General features: G+C 43.6%; 1 protein-coding gene across 2 annotated transcripts in view; it reads left to right on the top strand.

The window, feature by feature from the left end:
* Window positions 1-20,237, top strand: part of MYO10 (myosin X) — a 251,839-nt gene that overhangs the window by 149,864 nt on the left and 81,738 nt on the right. For both annotated transcript variants that reach the window (XM_062212206.1, XM_062212207.1), the window contains 9 exons: window positions 3,283-3,412; window positions 5,416-5,534; window positions 6,024-6,170; window positions 6,341-6,441; window positions 6,551-6,617; window positions 7,136-7,228; window positions 7,647-7,715; window positions 7,902-7,984; window positions 18,189-18,297. In XM_062212206.1, coding sequence (XP_062068190.1) covers window positions 3,283-3,412; window positions 5,416-5,534; window positions 6,024-6,170; window positions 6,341-6,441; window positions 6,551-6,617; window positions 7,136-7,228; window positions 7,647-7,715; window positions 7,902-7,984; window positions 18,189-18,297 — 918 coding nt within the window. The remainder of the gene's footprint in view (window positions 1-3,282; window positions 3,413-5,415; window positions 5,535-6,023; window positions 6,171-6,340; window positions 6,442-6,550; window positions 6,618-7,135; window positions 7,229-7,646; window positions 7,716-7,901; window positions 7,985-18,188; window positions 18,298-20,237) is intronic.

The following is a 20,237-nucleotide window of genomic DNA, read 5'->3' as shown; positions in this document are numbered from 1 at the left end:
TTTGCCACAAGAATCATACTGACTTAGAGTACCAACAATCAAATGTATAAATGTCCCTGTGTCACCAATGTTTCTTATCACTCAGAATTTTTGCCTGCTAGGTTTTTTTTTTTTTTTTAATTTTATTTAATGAACATAAATTTCCAAAGTACAGCTTATGGATTACAATAGCTTCCCCCCCCCCCATAACTTCCCTCCCACCCACAACACTCCCCTCTCCCACTCCCTCTCCCCTTCCATTCACATCGAGATTAATTTTCAATTATCTTTATATACAGAAGATCAATTTAGCATATATTAAGTAAAGATTTCAACAGTTTGCACCCACACAGATACACAAAGTGTAAAATACTATGAGTACTAGTTATAGCATTAATTAAACACCTAAGAATAATTGTGTATTCATTACAGAGTTCAACCAATAGTTTTAAGTAGAACATAAAAAATACTAAAAGGGTAAAGTATTAAGTTCTTTTTTGTTTGTTTGTTATGTAGTTTTTTTTTATTTAATAAATGTGAATTTACAAAGTGCAACTTTTGTATTGTTGTGGCTTCCCCCCACACAACCTCCCTCCCTCCCACGGCCCTCCCCTCTCCCCTCTCCCTCTCCCATCCCGCCCTTCATTGAGTTTCATTTTCAATTACCTTCATATACTGAAGATCAACTTAGTATATACTAAGTAAGGGTTTCAACAGGCTGCACTCACACAACCGCACAAGGTATAGGGTATTGTTCGACTAGTAGTGTCTTTAAGTTTCATAGTAAAACACATTAAGGACAGAGATCCTACGTGAGGAGCATGTACCCAGTGACTCCCATTGTTGATTTAACAATTGGCACTCTTATTTATGACGTCAGCAATCACCTGAGACTCTTGCTATGAGCTGTCTAGGCTATGGAAGCCCCTTGAGTTCACCGACTCTGAACTTGTTTAGTCAAGGCCGTGTCACAGTGGAGGTTCCTTCCTCCCTTCAGAGAAAGGCCCCTCCCTCCTTGATGGCCTGTTCCTTCTGCTGGGGTCTTGTTCACCAGGATCTTTCATTTAGATTGATTTTGCCACCGTGTCATGGCTTTCCATGCCTGTGAGACTCTCATGGACCTTTTTATCTGCTAGTTTAATAGAAATGATCTCAGCTTTAATTTCCATAAGTTTGATTTCTTGGAAGGAAAACGTTACTCCTATGAGCAGTGTATGTTTTGTTTTTGTTACACATGTAGCATTCAGTGGAGCTCTTCTGTGAGTTTCCTTCTCTATTGTTGGCCTTTCTTTCTGGTATTACTGCTTTTTCCTTGTAAAGAAATTAAACTTTTCACGTTTCATAATGCAGTTGTTTCCGCTTGCCATTTCTGTTGCTTCCAGGGGGTGCGTGGTTTCCTCTACCTCCGTCTCTGGTGGTCATTGCGTGGGTCCAGGTCCTTTTGTAGGTTATTTTCATCAGTGTTGCCCACACGCAGTTCTGTCCTGGGGTGTGTATGGTTTTCTTTTTCCTCTTAAGTAGTTTTTTCCCTCACAAGGATGTGGCTTCTAAATCACAATCGAAAATGAATGAATTTCAGATATGATTCCAAAAACACCTGGTTTAACTTGCTTAGATATTTGTCAGTAAGAAAGCCCTGTAAGTGCCTGTTTAGCTTTATTTTCCCTAGCACAGCATTATGGTAGCTGCCACGTAATATCCTGAGGCCAACACAGACCTTCAGAATCCCTTTGAGAAACTGAAAGGGGGGATGACTGTCTTGGGATGAAAGATCTGAATCTATGCATGTTTTCCATCAATATTGATTGTGAAAGTAACTGAGCTCCTGGTGCACAATTTTATTCCACCTCTTGGGGTCCCCATTGTGTTAGACCATTAAGACAGGGCCCCAAAGTTTACACTGAACAGATCTCCTGAAGTCTCATCCTTCTCCCTTCCTCAAAGCTGCCCTCTCCCTCTGTTATTTATAAAGAGAATGACAGGTGTTCCATTATGCTTTGGTTGTATAGAAAAGAAACTCTTTCTTTATCACTATTGTTAAGGTGACTCCCTAAGATAATCTTTGTAGCATGAAGACAAGGCTATATTATAAGGCAGGTATTTATTTTTATTACATTGATTAAGTTAATTAAGTTACCTGTGACCATTGTATGAGTTTTTCCTTTATCTCTTCTTTTATGTGTACCTGTGTAAAGGTTGCATCACTTTACAAATGAGCAGTGGAGTGAGCCTTGTGGTGTAGTGGATTAAGCCAACCACTTGCAACACCTGCATCCCATATCACAGTACCTAGGATTGAGGACTGCCTCCATTCTGATCCAGGTTTTTGCTAATGCATGTGGGAGGCAGCAAATAGTGGCCCAAGAACTTGGGTTCCTGCCACCCACGTGGGAGACCCAGATTGAGTTCTTGGCTCTTGGCTCTTGGCTCCTGGCTTTGGCCTGGCCCAGCCTCAGCTGTTGTATTTGAGGAGTGAGCCAGGAAATAGAAGATTATCACTCTCTCTGCCTTTGAAAAAAAATATGAATGGATGGATGGATACTTCAAAAATGATTTATTATGCATTTATGTCTTATTTCTTTGCATTTAGAATAACACCTGGGGCTAGTGCTGTGGCACAGCCGGTTAAGCTGCCCTCTGCAGTGCCGGTATCTTGGATGGATACTGGTTGAGTAGCAGCTTCTCTGCTTCCAATCCATCTCCCTGTTAATGCTCCTGGGAAAGCAACAGAGGACAGCTCAAGTGCTTGGGCCCCTGCATCCATGTAGGAGACCTGGAAGAAGCTCCTTGCTCCTGGCTTTGGCCTGGCCCAGCCCCAGCCATTACAGCCATTTGGGGAGTGAACCAGCTATGGAAGATTGATCTCTCTCTCTCTCTCTCTCTATCTCTGCCTTTCAAATAAATAAGTTTTTTTTAAATAATAGCATCCAATAACTTTTTAAAAAAGATTTATTTATCTATTCAAAAGGCAGAATGCTAGAGAGAGAGGTGTCCTCTCTCTGCTGGTTCACCCACCAAGTGGCCACACCAGAGAGGGCTGGACCAGGCCACAGCCAGGAGCCAGGAACTCCATCAGGGTTTCTCACGTGGGTGGCAGGGGCCCAGAGACCTGGGCCATCTTCCGCTGCTTCCCCAGGCACATTAGCAGGGATCTGGATGGAAAATGGAGCAACTACAACTTGAACCGGTTCATGGCCATGGGATGCCCGGCCCCACGTCTAGTAATTTCATTGTTAGGAACGTCTTCCCTTTTCCTCCGTGTGACAAAGCAACACCCACCTCATGGCGTTGACTTCCTTGCAGACGGCGATGGCAGTGATGCAGTTCAGCAAGGAGGAGGTCCGGGAGGTGCTGCGGCTGCTGGCAGGGATACTGCACCTCGGGAACATCGAGTTCATCACTGCGGGCGGCGCGCAGGTCTCCTTCAAAACAGGTGAGGGGTGCCTGCCCTCCCTTCCCCCTCCTTGCTGTTCTTCTCAGAGGAAACTCACACCTGAAATACCGACTGCCTGGCCTTTTTACAAAAAAAAAAAAGCCTTTCTTAATAGAATGGAGGGCCATGGAACTTTAACTGTATCCGATGTCGGGGTGTCAGTTAACAAGGGGTCAGTGAGTGTGAAAACTTGTTGCTCACCGGGATGACACCTGTGGCCTCATTCTTACTAAGAAAGAAGGAAGATGCGTCAAAGACGTGGAAATAGAAGCAGTGAGGATTTGAGGTAGGGAGAAGTGCCATGAGTCAGGTGGTGCAGTGCTTCTTGTAGTTCTGCAGGGGTGGCCCGGTGCTAATGGCCAAGACCGTTAGTTTTTCCATTCACAGTGCTAGGCTCATAGGCTTGTAGCCAGCTGTAACCTGCAGGTTCCTCTGTTATTTGTCCCTTTAACTTTAGCGGCTTCCATTCTGTGCAGAACCTCAGAAATTTGTTGTGAAGTTAAAATGGTCTGATAGACATAGAGCTATGTCAGTTGTCATTTTCTGGGAGGGATTTATGTATTGTATTTTTAAACATATTCTGGTGGAAGCAATAAATGAGTTCCTGGAAGCTGAGAATGGGATGAGTTCAAGTTCAAATTAACTGAGTTCTGTAGGCAAGTAGTTCCCAAGCATTTGGTCCCACCCCACTCCTCTTACTATTCTCAAAAGTCATTGAACCTCAAAGAGCTTTTGTTCATGTGGGTTCTATCTGTTCATGTTTACTGCATTAGAAATTAAAACCAAGCCTTTCAAAATATTTATTAATTTATTTGAAAACAACAATAAGGAACTCATTGCATGTTAGAATAAACATCTTATTTTATTTAAAAGACTGTTTTCCAAAACATAAGAAAGTCAGAACTCTTACACTGTCCTACATTTTTTCAAATTTCTTTAGCATTTGGCGTAATAAATGACAACTGGATTCTTTTACCTGCTTCTGCATTTAATTTCATTGTTTAAATGCCTCGTGTTATGTAGCCTTTGGAAAACTCTCTTGTCTACTGGTGAAAAATCAGAGTAGAAAACCAAAGAACATCTTAGTAAAGGTTAAGCATCCCTAATGCAAAAATCCAGAATGCACCAAAATTTCCATTTTGTTCTGTGCTGTCAGTAATACCACAAGCAGAAAATTACTCATCTGACCTCATGTGACTTGTCACAGTCAAAAGACAGGCACAGGGGCCAGCATTGTGGTACAGCAGGTTAAGCTATTGCTTGCCATGGTTTAAATCCCAGCTGTTCTGCTTAGGATCCAACTCCTGCTAATGTACCTGGGAAGGCAGCATAGGATGGCCAAAGTGCTTGGGCCCTGCCACCCTTGTTGGAGACCCAGATGGAGTTCCTGGTTCCTGGCTTTGGCCTGGCCCAGTCCTGCCTATTGCAGCCATTTGGGGAGTGAACCTGTGATGGAAGATTGCTCTCTCTCTCTGTCTCTCTCTCTGTTACTCTGCCTTTCAAATAAATAAATAGTCTTTTTTTAAAAATGCAGGCATGAGAAAAATATTGAATAAAATTACTTTCAGGCTGTTAGTATAATGTGTGTATGAGCCTTAAATGAATTTCAGGTTTAGAGGGTCTCATCCCTAAGAAAACCCATTATTCATATGCCAGTATCCAAAATCTGAAACACATTTGGTGTCAAGCATTTTGGATAGGAATGCACAACCTATATTACTAAGGAAAGCAGTCACGAACCTCTGACAGGGTCTCTGGGACCTTACAGGATTTCGAAACCACACTTTGCTGGGCGCTAGATTCTTCTGTGCTGCTAATCTAAGCTTCATGAAGGGAGTGAGTAATGTGACCATGTAATGTGTGTTCTGTAAAGTCTGCCTGGGAGGTTCAGGAGTGTTCTTCGCTGTAGGGTGTGGCAGTGCATCCATGGACTCAGAACCCATTTGGGGTCCAGTGACTTGGTTGTTGTCAGGATCCACCTTTGTCTTCTTGTTGGCTTTCAGCTTTGGGCAGGTCTGCAGAGTTACTCGGGCTGGACCCAACGCAGCTCACAGATGCTCTGACCCAGAGATCCATGTTCCTCAGGGGAGAGGAGATCCTCACGCCTCTCAGTGTTCAGCAGGTAGGTACTTTTCAGATCCATGGCTTTGATTCCAACAAGTATCCGTAGTGACCTGTTCAGAGTGTAATGATAACAGAAGGGTTGGGTGCAGACAAAGCTATTGAACTGTCTCCTAGGAAACAGAAGTAGCATAGTGTTTTGAGAAGAGGTCTAAGGCAGACTGCCTGAGTTTGAGTCTTGACACTTTCCACTTAACACTGTCTGTTCTTGGGAAATTTAGTCACTGTGCCTCAGTTTTTCCCTCTGTAAGAATAATTCTCATACCCCATTCATTGCATTCTTGTAACTTACAACTCAACATACAAAGTTGAGCTTGGAAGCCCATTATTTAAAGGAACTCTGGTATATCCCACTGTAAAATCCATAAAGTCAAGTGAGCTCCAGGTTATTCCTTCTCTAAATATCTGTATCTTCCTAGACAGTATTGATTTGCTTAACACTGGGGACCTGGGGGGCCTGCGTCACCTAGAGCTGTGGTCTCCCCCACAGGCAGTCGATAGCAGAGACTCCTTGGCCATGGCACTTTATGCGCGCTGCTTCGAGTGGGTGATCAAGAAGATCAATAGCAGGATCAAAGGCAAAGATGACTTCAAATCAATTGGCATCCTTGACATCTTTGGATTTGAAAACTTTGAGGTAGGCTGCCAAAGACTGGGACACATGAATTCTTTTCTATCCATTTACTGGGTGCTCTTCAACAAGTCTCTTCAAACACACACTGGTGTTTTTCTGTGCCGATTTTTCTTCACCTTTATGGGGAATAGTAAGGATGCTAATGATGCTTGTTGAATGGCTTTCCCCCTTAGGTTAATCACTTCGAGCAGTTCAATATTAACTATGCAAATGAGAAGCTTCAGGAATATTTCAACAAGCATATCTTTTCTTTAGAACAACTAGAATATAGCAGGTAAGCACTCACAAGATCCTTCTACAAAAATGTTTTTAAAAATCAACTACATTAGATCACTTTGAAGGAATATTTTTATTTAACTCGGCCCTTTTAAATCTTTTTCCAGAGAGGGATTAGTGTGGGAAGATATTGACTGGATAGACAATGGAGAATGCCTGGACTTGATTGAGAAGGTAATGGATGTTGAAGAATGGCTATAGTCCCTAGGGTGTCCAGCTGGGTTGATTCATATTTACAAGAACAAAGAATCTTGTGCGAACACGCACATCAAAGATGTGAATGTTTAGAACACAATGGGCCATTTGGAAATGTAAATGTAAATGTGCAAGGTGGAATTTAAATACTTGGCTGCCTTAAAACTATTGTCTCATAGAACTCAGTATTTGAGAATCAACAGTGTGTGAATTGGCTTCACTTGGAAGCAGGAAAGCCTTGCCAACATCAATAGTAGATGTGCCAGTTCTAAAAGTTTTATCCACAAAATTGTAGTGGGCTCCATTTTTCAGAGTATTTTCTTAGAGTTCAAATTAATTGGTTTTCTTTACAGTGTAGGAATATGAAATTCTCTAAGAAATCACCCTATCATTTTTATATTAACCACTGACTGATAGAAAGGGGAAAGAATTCTCAGATAGTTTGAGAGATACACATTCACCTCTTAATCATTTGACCCTTTTCTTTCCTCTTCTAGAAACTTGGCCTCCTAGCTCTTATCAATGAAGAAAGCCATTTTCCTCAAGCCACAGACAGCACCTTATTGGAGAAGTTACACAATCAGCATGCTGTATGTCAAAATCTGCCTGTTCTTAATTATGTCTGAATAGCAGATCTGTGAATTAAGATTACGTACAAGATGTCTCAGCACTGTTGGCTCAACTTTTCCTACATTTAACTTTTTTCTCCTCTCTACTTGAAATTCTTCTCTTAGTGGAGCCAAGTTGAAATAAATCAGGATTGGGTTTGGGGCTACTTGTCAGAATATGTCCAAGTGTTTTGTGGATACAGAACTGAAAATTGTTAGCCTACTCTTAATGACACAGTCATGAGTTGCATGGTTTTGACAAAGTATATCTTATGTCGTGCCCTACAACTCTGACACGTGGCAAGATTTGATATTGGTTCCACCACCAGTATTTAATATTCTTTGGAAGTCAGAAGGAATCACTGGGTGAAATAAGGCATTACTTTTTTTTTTTTAATAGAATAACCACTTTTATGTGAAGCCCAGAGTTGCGGTCAACAATTTTGGAGTGAAACACTATGCTGGAGAGGTAACTTCTTACTAAGTTACTCACAACATCTCCCCACTTGGTATATATATAGAGGAAATCATAGATTCAGAAACTAATCATGCCTCTATTGAAATGATTTATCTTTGTGAGTCTAACATGAATGGAAATGCTTATGACCTGAAGTTATTCTTTTGATCAGTCTGGTCTTATTTTTTTCATAACTAGGTGCAGTATGATGTCCGAGGCATCTTGGAGAAGAACAGAGATACCTTTAGAGATGACCTTCTCAACTTGCTAAGAGAAAGCCGGTACGTACATCATTTTCCTCCACAAAGTCAGTAACAAACAAAATTTATGCAATTACCCTAGGAGGTAGCAGGTGATGGCTCAAGTAGTTGGGTCTCTGCTACCCATATGAGAGACTCAGATTGAGTTCTCAGCTCCTGGCTTTTCGCCTGGACTGTTTCTGGGGAGTGAACCAGTGGGGATGAAAGATCTTTTTGTCTCTTTTCCTCTCTCTCTCTGCCTTTCAAATGAAAAGTGGATAAAAATTAAAATAAATGAAATTTGTACAAATGTATTATAATTATTAAAACAAATTACTATTCTGGAAGCACCTTGATGTAGTATCTTCTTCCCAGACAATATTTTGCCAGTACAGTGACTCGAGATATAGAATTGTAAGACCCCTTAAGCAGGCGTCCCACAAATTGACCGGACCCCAGAAACACGACCTCCACTTCAACAACCGCTGTAATAACAAGAGGAAGTTTATTTCATTTGCAAATGGGCTGTCTCAATAGCACCCTCTAGTGTAGTGCAGAGAGAGCAGCCCCGAACATCAGTTTTCCAGGGTATTTAAAGCTTTAAACCACAACATTAGCATATTTAGTCGTGTTACAATTTCATTGGATATGTTAATGGTTACTGGGTAAGGGGCTAAGGAAGGGGGCAGTTCGGGCAGTTTCCCAAGCAAGCAGGGCGGGGGCGTGCAGTAAATACCCTGCATACTTTTGCTGTCTGCCGGGACCTACAGATAAGGGGCGGTTGGGGTGCTTCCCATGCCTTTATCTGGCGCCTTATCTCGAACTGCAGCTGCCTGCCCTCGACTCATAGTTTCGGCCCAATTTCCAGGAACTGTTTTACTAGAGTTCCCTAGATCCTAGTTTTTTAGCAGGTAAATTTTCAGAAGTCCTTCATTCCCCCCTTTTTGTTTTTGGCCAATTTTAATCTTAAAATTTTAGGGATCCCCCTTAACCCCTGTCTCTGTTATATCCTCTGTTGAAGGTCTGAAACAAAGGAAGGGAGCGGGGTGTTTGAGATGCAGATGCATATAGTTGTCTTCTCTTTAGGCCTGTCACACACACATAAGCTCATGACTGACTTCCTACCTAACATTTCCCCTCAAGAGGAATACCCAAAATTTTTGGGATTATGGATGGAGTTCTGTCTTCTGTAACTTCTTCAAAGCTGGCATGTGGGCGTCGAGGGAGATTTGGGTATTTCCCCTTGCTATCTGTCTTATGGTATGTGACAGTAGCCTTAGAAAGGCTGTGCTGCTCGGTCCAGGGGGCTGCTCAGGTCGTCCAGTGGGATGGGCTGGAAGCCTTATCTGACGACAATTTGGAGTTTAACAGCTCTTAGTCTGCTAGAGACAAAACGAACAAGGGCATTAAAAACACACAGTCTGAAGAGAAGCAGCAAGATCACAGAAGTTATTGGGCCAAGGAGAGGAAATAGCCAAGATTTCCATGACCAGATGTTAGGCCAGAAATCCCAGCCCTGCTTGGCCTGGTCCTGGAGCTGTTTGGAATTGTCCAGGAAAAGTACAAATTTGGGTTTGTACCTGTCCAGTCTGATTGACTCAGAGACAACATTTTTCCTGGAGCATGGCACAGATACCCCCTGGAGCAGTAGTTAGTATGTTTAACACTTTTTCTTATAACCTTTTGTGACTTTCACACACCCTCTTCAACTTACTTTAAACATTTCACCATTTCCATTCCAGTCTAGAGTAAACTAGCCATCAGGATAAAGTCATTCTTACAAACCATGTCCTTTCCTTTTTTTTTTTAAACCCTTCTTACCAACAACACTCTTTCCTTCTAAGCCTTTCTTACCAAGCACACATTTCTGTACTTGATGTTTTCCATAGAGCCTGGTTGGCCCTTCTTACCTTACCAGAAGACTAAGGTCTCCATGCAGAGTGAAGATGCCTTAAAAATCCCTTGTGTGATCTAGAGCTCTGGTTAAGGCAATCAGTTCTGCTAGCTGAGCAAAAGTTCCTGGGGGCAGAGCACGTTCCAATAACGTGCCATGCTGTAACTGTTGCATACCCTGAGAAGCAGGTCCTGTCTGACAAAGCTGCTTCCATCTATGAACCAAACTTTATTTGCATTAGTCAGGGGGCTGTCTTTTAGGTCCCTTCTGTTGGCACAGATCAAGTCTATAGCCTCAGTACAGGAGTGGAGGGGACCACTTTCCCCTGGAACTGGCATGAATTTGCTGCATGGCCCATATCCTCTCTGGGGCTGGCTTTTTCTCCCCAGGGGAGAGAATAAGGGTTAAATATTTAACACTTTAATGGACTACCAATGCTTTGTTTTCCTCCAGATACCTAGTAGCTAGTTTTGCTAGGAAGTTAAGACTCTAGACTAGAGTCTCAGACTGGGAAAGGAGACAGACTACAAATTATTTACATTTAATCATCTACATTATGGATTATTGTGCACCCCCCTCAAGAGATAGTCCCTTTAAGTCCTCAGTGAGGACCTGTCCGAATAGGTGCAGGACTGAGTTAGCTGTTACCGAAAGTCCTGTTTTTAGGAACTGGCAGGGAGGACTTTCTCTAAGCTTAATACTATTGGATAGATGTTTAAGGCCTGGCTGGGTGCATGAGGCCCAGACCTATACAGGGGTGATGCGAATTTCCTTTAAGGGAGGCACCCTGTTGACTTGCATTACCTGGCTGGACTAGGAGGAGAGCTTTAATAGGAGGCTGGTACAAATAGGCAACTTGCGTTTCACTGACCCTAGGCCATCCCCTCAATAGCAGTGGCTGGAGCTAGAATCTAGGCAGAGGCTGGGCAGAGCTAAAGGCTTTTTAGCTCGGGGCCACAAGGTCTGCGGTTCTGAACCAGGAGTCCTTCGACACCCAGGGCAGTTCCGTGTCCAGTGGCTGTGTTCTTGGCAGAGCTGACAGAAGACAGTTTCTGTCTCAACAGCTGCTTGCCCAATGCCCTGGCTCCTTATATCAGCAACAGGTGCTGTTTGGGGTGCACTGGCCTTGCTGGGTCTCCTTGACGGCAGATCACCGTGCAGAAAGCCATAGATTAGCCTGTTGCCTATTCTTATATCGCTCCTGCTGCTAGCTTGCTCCTCGTTCTCCTGGTCTCTAATGAAATAGACCAAGGAGGCAGCCTCTATGTCAGTCAAGGGGGTGCTCAACCCAACCCTGATTTTTTTAATATTAGGGTGAGCTAAAAAACTATGGTCATGGGCAAATTCTGACACTTAGTATTTTCCTGCGAGTTAAGACCGTGCCCATGAGGAGAACTATGACCTTTTAGGTAAGATCAACTGTGGTGACCTGCTTGCATACTTTAAGGTCATCAGTACAACTTTTTATTCATCCCTCAATTTGGTCTAAAAGGGGAGTCCTGCCCATTTACCGCATACATCAAAAAATCGATCTAGCTGTCACATTATTTCATAGTTTAACCTCTTATTTTGGCTATGCTGTTTGGTCCTCCATACTGTGGCCAGGCATTATTACAGAAAAGGTCAACCATTCCTTACATAAGGTCAGGGGATCAAACCGTACATCACAGTGGAGAGTCCTGCAGAACTGTAGTAACTTCCCTTCTGGAAGAGAAAAGAGGAGAAGTGAGGCAGCTGAGTCGGGTCTCCAGACTGACTTCCTGGGCTTCCGGGCTTTCACCGTGTAGCCTGTGGACACTAGAGTTTTCTTGGACTCCTGGAATCTGGTTCTCTAGCACCTGCCGCATAACCATCTCCCATCGTCTCCAAGTCTCTTTTGGAACACTCTCTCCCTTTTGGCTAGACCTCCCATTTGATCCACATTTAAACTAGTAATACATTTGAACTAGTAATGCCTGGTTGTTCAGCATTAGCTGGACGGAGACTTCATCAGTCCCTCTTTAAAGGATCTGGCTTCTGAGCCAGAGACTGGAGCAGCTAGAAAGAAACACATTTATAGCTGAAGTTTAGCATCATTTCACATTTTGGCACCACTTTTAATCTAAACAGCCGATTGGTTATTATCTCTGCAAGATGAGAGATATCTCTTTTGACATGTCCAGGGGCCCTCTGGGGATGTCAAAAGTCCGGATAATTTAGAACTCTGATTTTCAGAAAGTCTGTTAAAGGTGCCAAGAGAACTTAAGAGTACCTGGTCAAAATAAAATTCCTTAACATCCTGAAATGATAGCCATTCATTAGTCAGGGTGATTTTTACACTTTTAAACCAGATCTGATCATGATGCTTAACAATACTTTTCATTAATCTGAACTTAACAGAGACAGTAGAGTACACAATAGATTACTTTGGCAGAACATGAATTCTATGTTTCTTGTTTGTCGAATAAACCAGAAATAAAACCTTAAACATAAGGGTTCACATAATTTAGAACTATTTAACAGAGTCAAAAAGAGCTTACAGGACCTAACTCTAGAAATGGCAGAGCAACCGATTAAGCAGACACTGTTAAAATAGACATTACAGTTTTTGCAAAAACAGATTCCAAGATTTACGACTTAGACCATTTCCCAATATTTACTAACATTAGTGCACAATTTTTTTTTAAAAAACCTCATTGTTGTAACAGAAGATTAGACTTTAACTTTAGGTAAATGTAATTTTGGCATTAGCACTCAAAGAAAACTCCGTAAACAATTTTAAAGTTGTAAACCTTTTAAAATTTTTCATGACTTGCTCACACCTTCTGAAATTTTACACCTGTAGTTACTTTTACATAGTCTTGAATTGTTATGTATAGACAATCTATGAGAATACATGTTAACAAACTTAAACAGTCTCTCTTATCGAATTTAAGATGTGAAAAGTACAATACATTTTTTCCACATTTTGCTTAGCATTGATGCCTAGATGGCTTAAGACACTGAGTTATTAATGAATACCACACCATTATCTGAATTAAAAGTCAAAATTACATTTCCATGCTTTTAAGTAACATAAGAATAACTCCTCCTGGACAGCAAACATGGACACAACTTTTGAAAAGATCTTCATCGTTAAGAGAAACATGTTTAAAGCATATCAAAGACATGTAAAACCGAGCAAGTGAGCTACCAAGCAAACCAAAGGGCTTTGGCATTAACTTGATTCTCTGAACCAATGTTAACAACATAAAGGCTTGTATACACAGAATTTACTCTTATTTTCATAAGACCACTCTAGCTGGAAAGCAAAAACATGAATACAGCATAGGTCTGACACCATTTACAACACTTTAATACATTTTACATAATTTGAATTGACTCAAGCAGCTGTTACTTTAACAAATTTTAGAGTCTCATCCTTTGAGAGTTCCAGGGATCCGACTGGAAGCCCAAAGTTGGAAGACTCGGTTTAGAATTTAAGCTGTCAGAGTCAAGCGGTTTAGCCAACAATTAGTACACTTCTGATCAGTTGGGTAATCACTCAAACACTGAAAACAGATAAACAACATAAACAACTTTGCGTTGCAGTTTTCCCAATCAAGACTCATAATGGCAATAGAAAAACGTGAAACCTTCAAGGCACTTATCTCATCAGATAAGTCAGGGACAGCAGCACAGAAAAGAACTAGACATCAGCATATGAACCATTGCTTAGGCTTCCATTAACTGCAAAGAGAAAAACCCATCAGGTTGGAAAGGGTTAATGGCTTAAGGCTCTGGCTCCCTTAGGTGAGGCCAGCAGTAGTATTGAGTTGGAAATTCCTCCAGGAGAGGAAAAAAAAGCAGCCCTGGGGGGGGGCGCTTTCCATAGGGATATCTGGCTATGCCTGCCTGGGTGCAGCAGGCCACGTGGACTGGAATAGAGTGCAGAGAAAGGCTGTGGTCCCCCATTTACAGGGAAAACTGCGCACACCGGGGCCTGGCAGGACTGGCCGTGGGGTTGGGTAGGTGCGCCATTTCACCAAGAGTGCTGGGAACCTCCTATAATTTAGCCAAAGCCAGATCAATTAGGACTACTGCAAACAGTCAATTAAAACAGATAGTTAACTTGAGCTCCTTTCCAGATTCAGTCCTCAGACAATCAAAGCCTAGCAACAGTAATAGCTCACAAAAACTTTAAGATGTACCAAAGCTACCAAAAGCCTTCCTAATCGCCCTCCCGTTCCTTACAATCCCTCTGGAGTTTCGGCCGTAGCTAAGCCGTGGCCGGGGGGACTCCGCGTTCTCGGAGAGCTGTGGGGTGCCGGACACTCAACGGTCACTTCCACAGATCCGGTCCCGCTTGAGGGAAGGAATACTGACCTCCGATGTCTTCTCAAAGTTGCAGGGTTCTTGTCTTCGCGCAAGAAAGAATTCAGGCGTGAGACAGAGAGCAGCGGGAGGCAAAACAGCAAGGTTTATTAGGAAGGGACATCTGTAAGGATGGATGGGCACCTCTCCAGACAGAGCCTGAGAGACTCGGGGGAGGAGGAAGGAGGGAGGCTCGAGCGGAGAGGCCACACCCGACCAGGCCAGGCGGGCGGCCCAGCAAAGACGCAGAGAGCTGAGTGCGCAGTCCAGCCAAGGCTCAAAGTTAGTCCCTGTCCCATGTTAATGGCAAAAGGCAAGTAAACCGTAACACAGAACACAATCACAAGATAAACAGAGACGCTGCGCGCGACAACAGAACAGAACAAAACTGAAACAAAAACTTCAGATGGGGTCGGCCGCTCTATCAGCCTTTCCCAGACGAAACAAAACTGAAACAAAACTTCAGATGGGGTCGGCCGCTCTATCAGCCTTTCCCAGACGAAACAAAACTGCAGATGGGGTCGGCCGCTCTATCAGCCTTTCCCAGACGAAACAAAACTGAAACAAGACTTCAGATGGGGTCGGCCGCTCTATCAGCCTTTCCCAGACGAAACAAAACTGCAGATGGGGTCGGCCGCTCTATCAGCCTTTCCCAGACGAAACAAAACTGAAACAAGACTTCAGATGGGGTCGGCCGCTCTATCAGCCTTTCCCAGACGAAACAAAACTGAAACAAGACTTCAGATGGGGTCGGCCGCTCTATCAGCCTTTCCCAGACGAAACAAAACTGCAGATGGGGTCGGCCGCTCTATCAGCCTTTCCCAGACAAAACAAAACTGAAACAAGACTTCAGATGGGGTCGGCCGCTCTATCAGCCTTTCCCGGGGGAGGAGGGAGACAAAGTCCTTCCCTTCCCCCCAATACACCGTTGGGGGCGTCCCCCCACGGCTGAAGCCAGGGGTCCGGACACGTCTGTCCTTGCCTACTACCAGCTTCCCACTCTTTCGGCGCTCTATCGCCCGGACGCTCTATCGCCCGTACAGACAAACAATAAAACACACAAAAATACACGGAACAGAAAAGACTTACCTCCGGTTGGGAGATGGAGGGTGGATCTGGGGTTCCAAATCCCGGACGAGCCCCCAAGAAATGTAAGACCCCTTAAGCAGGCGTCCCACAAATTGACCGGACCCCAGAAACACGACCTCCACTTCAACAACCGCTGTAATAACAAGAGGAAGTTTATTTCATTTGCAAATGGGCTGTCTCAATAGCACCCTCTAGTGTAGTGCAGAGAGAGCAGCCCCGAACATCAGTTTTCCAGGGTATTTAAAGCTTTAAACCACAACATTAGCATATTTAGTCGTGTTACAATTTCATTGGATATGTTAATGGTTACTGGGTAAGGGGCTAAGGAAGGGGGCAGTTCGGGCAGTTTCCCAAGCAAGCAGGGCGGGGGCGTGCAGTAAATACCCTGCATACTTTTGCTGTCTGCCGGGACCTACAGATAAGGGGCGGTTGGGGTGCTTCCCATGCCTTTATCTGGCGCCTTATCTCGAACTGCAGCTGCCTGCCCTCGACTCATAGTTTCGGCCCAATTTCCAGGAACTGTTTTACTAGAGTTCCCTAGATCCTAGTTTTTTAGCAGGTAAATTTTCAGAAGTCCTTCAGAATAATGGTAGCAGCATTGACTGACTCTTAATGAAGGACTAAAGTGACCCAGAGCCAAGAGTTCGGTACTATTATTGACCACATTATAAAGATGAGGAAACTGAGGTTTGGTGTGGCTAAGTGACTTGCCCGAGACCCTCAGTTGGTAACCAGTGACCTGTAGAGCCTAGTTGGTATCAAGTCTGCTTGGCCTAAGATATCAGGCTATTACTCAGCTGACCTGCTTCTTCATGGCAAGCCTGGAGCCATATGCTGAATTAATTTCTGCCTTGGTGTTATAGGAGCCACATATCTCTAGTAAATATAAGGGGTGTCAAAAAATAAGTGTTAATTTAGCCAGAACTATAAATTTATTGCACAGTCATGAATTGTAAATTCACACCATTAAATGAATAGCTAAAACATGCAGAAACTTTTCAAATGATTAGTTTAACTATTTTTGTAGAAGATGTCGGGAACATTCCTGTTTTTAGGAGAATTTGTGAGAAAGTGTTTGGAAAAAAATGCTTATCTGAGAGTTTTCAAATACCTGTGTCCAATATGAATCTGTAACACAAATATTATCTAAAGAAGGAAGTAGTACAACTGTTAAAAAGCTGTAATATTTTTAGAAATGTAAATATCAAGTGGCCAGTCTGTCACTTGGAATTGGGACAAATAGGAGCCAATCAGAAGTGTCAGTGTAGAAGCTCAGCAGTTGATGTGTGTGGTCTTTGTTGCTCTAACGCTCCTGTGTGAAGATTTACTGTTTACAACATTGTTAGCTCATTTTATATTTAGGTCAATTTTCAGGCCTTTGAAAATCAGGGATGTTTATTTTTTAAAGAAAGATTTATTTATTTGAGAAGTAGAGTACAGAGGAAAAGACAGAAAGGTCTTCCATCTGCTGGTTCACTACCCAAATGGCTGCAACAGCTGGAGTTGGGCCGATTAGGAGCAAGGAGCTTCATCTGGGTCTCCCACGCAGGTGCAGGGGCCCAAGTACTTGGGCCATCTTCTGCTGCTTTCCCAGGCCATAGCAGAGAACTGGATGGGAAGAGGAGCAGCCAGAACCCAAACTAGCACCCATACTGGTTCTGGTGCTGCAGGAGGAGGCTTAGCCCGCTACACCACAGTGCCAGCCTCAAATGAGGGATGTTTTAAATGTAACATAGCACATTGCCTGTTGGAGCAGTTGTATAGTTATTAAGTTTAAGTTGATGTGTGGCTCTTCAGTGGGAGTCTGTTCTAGTGAAAAAAGCAAGGTGGGTGTGCTGGGTGCCTCTGTTCTTGTGGTAAGCGGTCTAGGATGGGAGTGAGGAACTGGGCCTTTCTGCCCCAGGTTTCCCTCTGCAGACCCAGGGACTCGGGCTGTTTGGTCGCTCCCTTCCCTTTCACCGTTGACATCTGTGACTTGTTAGTGCAACCAGAACTTTTCCCGAGAGAGAGCTCAAAGCACCTTTAGAGAGCTTCAAAGAGTGAACATTGACAAGCACCCAAGAACCAAAATGAAAAAGGGTTGGAACAAAGTGAGAAGCCCCCAGGAGAAGCACTGGTGCTGTCGCCTTGGGAGTGCAGATACCAGAACAGCCTCCCTGCCCTTCCTAGTGACAGTGAAGCCACCCAACCGCCCTGCTTTATAGCCCGTAACACCTTCCGTGCATGGGAGATAAGAAGTTACTGGGAAGCCTTTTCTCTAGTAACACTGGTGATGAGTGTCATAGAACTCTTTCATAAGAACTAACAGCAGCACGTAAAATGTGCCAGACACCCTGAGCTCAGCCTCTTGCATACATTTTCTCATGTCCATCTCATCAGAGCATCAGGGAATACTTCTAAAGTTGTCCCCATTTTCCAGATGAAAGAAACTGGAGCCTAATAAGAGGTGAAGCGTCTCACCCTAGGGATGCAGCTGGGAGATGGTGGAGGCAGATTTTGGACCCTGGTCTGCCTTACTCCAGGGTGGTGTCCCTCAGTAGTTCCCTTCTGTAGGTTAATTGGTTGGATCTTTGCAACCTCGGGAAATGGGTGAAAGAGGTATCTCACTTCTACACGCAAGGAAGCTGCAGCTCCAGGGGATCGGGTGGCACCCCAGAAAATGTGGCGTTCCTCAGTGGGGTGCCACCCTTGGATCACTGCCAACCCCATTCTTCTCTGCAAGACTCGGTGCTCTGAAGGCTGGCTCATTTTTTTCAGTGCCTAAAGCTCTTTGGCAGTGGTTGGGTTGAAATTGGAAGCTGTCTTAGCCCTGCCAGGTCTTGGTGTAATACTTCTAATTATCAGTGGGAAAATGCTCCATAATTACAGTAACCCAGCACGTAATAATCAGGTATGTGAGCCTCACGATCTCCCTGCTGTTCCTTCACACAGATTCGACTTCATCTATGACCTATTTGAACACGTTTCAAGCCGCAACAATCAGGACACCTTGAAATGTGGAAGCAAACATCGGCGGCCCACAGTCAGCTCCCAGTTCAAGGTCAGTCTCCACCGCTGGCTGTGATGAGTTGGTTGTTACTGTGGTTTTAAGAATTGAGGGGGCTGGGGCTGTGGTTAAGCCTCTGCTTGCAGTGCTGGCATCTCATGTGGGCACTGGTTCAAGTCCCCAGTTGCCCCACTTCTGATCCAGCTCCCTGCTAGAGTGCCTGGGAAAGCAATGCAGAATGGCCCAAGTGCTTGGGCCCCTGCACCCACATTGATAGACCTAGAAGAAACGCCCAGCTCCTTGCTTTGGCCTGGCCCAGCCCAGACCATTGTGACCACTTAGGGAGTGAACCAGTTGATGGAAGATTTTTCTCTCTCTCTCCTTCTCTCCCTGTATTTCTGCCTTTCAAATAAGTAAAATCTTTAAAAAAAAAAAAATTGAAAAGAGGTGTTGGGTATATATGAGTTCCATGAGACTATTTAATTTTATTTTCCTTTATATCATGCTTTTAAAATAGCACTTTATAAATATGTTTCTCATATGAAAACATGTAGATTCTTTTCTTTATTAAATGTGAAATAGCTAATTTTTCCAAGCATTTGAAATAAAAGTTCTTCTTAAGAAGGTCTCTTTGCCTATTTTTGATTACTCCGGTTTGTATTTCAAGGCTCATGTGAAAGCGGGGTGTATTTCTGTATTTTTCCCAAATAGGAATAATGACCATTTGCATATTTAAATACAACCATAAGAATGTTCCTATTTGCATTTTAAGATGTAAGCATTTTATGGGGTTTGGAGGTAGGACAAACGAAGACCATTTCCCCAACTTAATTGTTTTACTCTCAAGTGGAAAATGTTAACATGAAGAGGAAATGGCAGCATGCAGTTCAGCACGTTGATTACATCTGCACAGGGCTGGGTTCTGTGTGACACCTGTTGTATGAGTACAAGACAGGGGAGATGAGTCAGGACACGACCAACACGACAGCAACACTGGGCACTGCCGTGCAAAGGGCAGGTTTGACTCCTGTGGGATATGATATTCATAGCCACCGTTTACTGCGTACCTCCCATGTGCCAGTCATTAGGCTAATCACACTTCACACATGTTGTCTTGTTCATTCTTTACACGTAACCCTACAAGTACATATGACGTCCCTGCTTTAGAGAGAAGAAAAGTGAAGTGTAGCGAAGTGGAGATTGCTTAGTCCCTCAGAGGACTGACTCAGGGATTTTACTTGAAACTGGGGTCCCTGTCTCTGAAACCTGTGCTCTTAGTCTTCCAGCTAAGGTGCTCAGTTTTCTTTTTCTAGGTCAGTTTTTCCTGGAGCTGCCTGGGAAGGTTGTGTGCATAAGTGAGACCTGACTTGGACAAGGAGTGGAGGAAACAGGAAGGGCCAGGTGGACTTCCAGGTAGAATGAGAGCAGGAGAAGGACATCCAGAGGGCATTCCAGAGTCAGAGATGTGAGACCTTCCTCTGGAGGCATCAGCAGATAAGGGTCTTCTGGACAGGACACCAGCCGAGAATTTAGTTTGTTATCAGAATATGAAGGGCAGACAATGTGAAGAGGCTTTGTCCACTGAGAAATCCTCAAGATTTCTGAGCAGAGAGTTGTAGTGTTGTAGACAATCTAGTTGTCTTTAGCATCAAAACTGTAAGAAAACCGAGGCAGACAGAAATAGAGGGAACACAAGTAGATTAAGAGACATGTATGTCAACCAACTACAATAATTAAACCACACTTGGATTCTGATGCAGAAAAACAAAATGCTTAAAAATTATGAAATCTAGGGTGAGCGTGTGGCCTAGTGATTAAGACCCCAGTTGGAATGCCTGCATCCTACATTGTAGTAACTGGGTTTGAGTCCCAGCTCTGCTTCTGAGTCCAGCTTCCTGCTAATGCGCGTCCTGGGGCGGTACCAGGTAATGGCTTAAGTAGTTGGGTTTCTGCTTCCCATGTGGGAGACTTGGATTGAGTTCCCAGCTGCTGGC

The sequence above is a fragment of the Lepus europaeus genome, chromosome 15 (genome assembly GCF_033115175.1).
Source record: "Lepus europaeus isolate LE1 chromosome 15, mLepTim1.pri, whole genome shotgun sequence".
NCBI classification, from domain to species: domain Eukaryota; kingdom Metazoa; phylum Chordata; class Mammalia; order Lagomorpha; family Leporidae; genus Lepus; species Lepus europaeus.
Note: the sequence above shows the minus strand (reverse complement) of the source record. Positions and strands in the feature narration are given on the sequence as shown.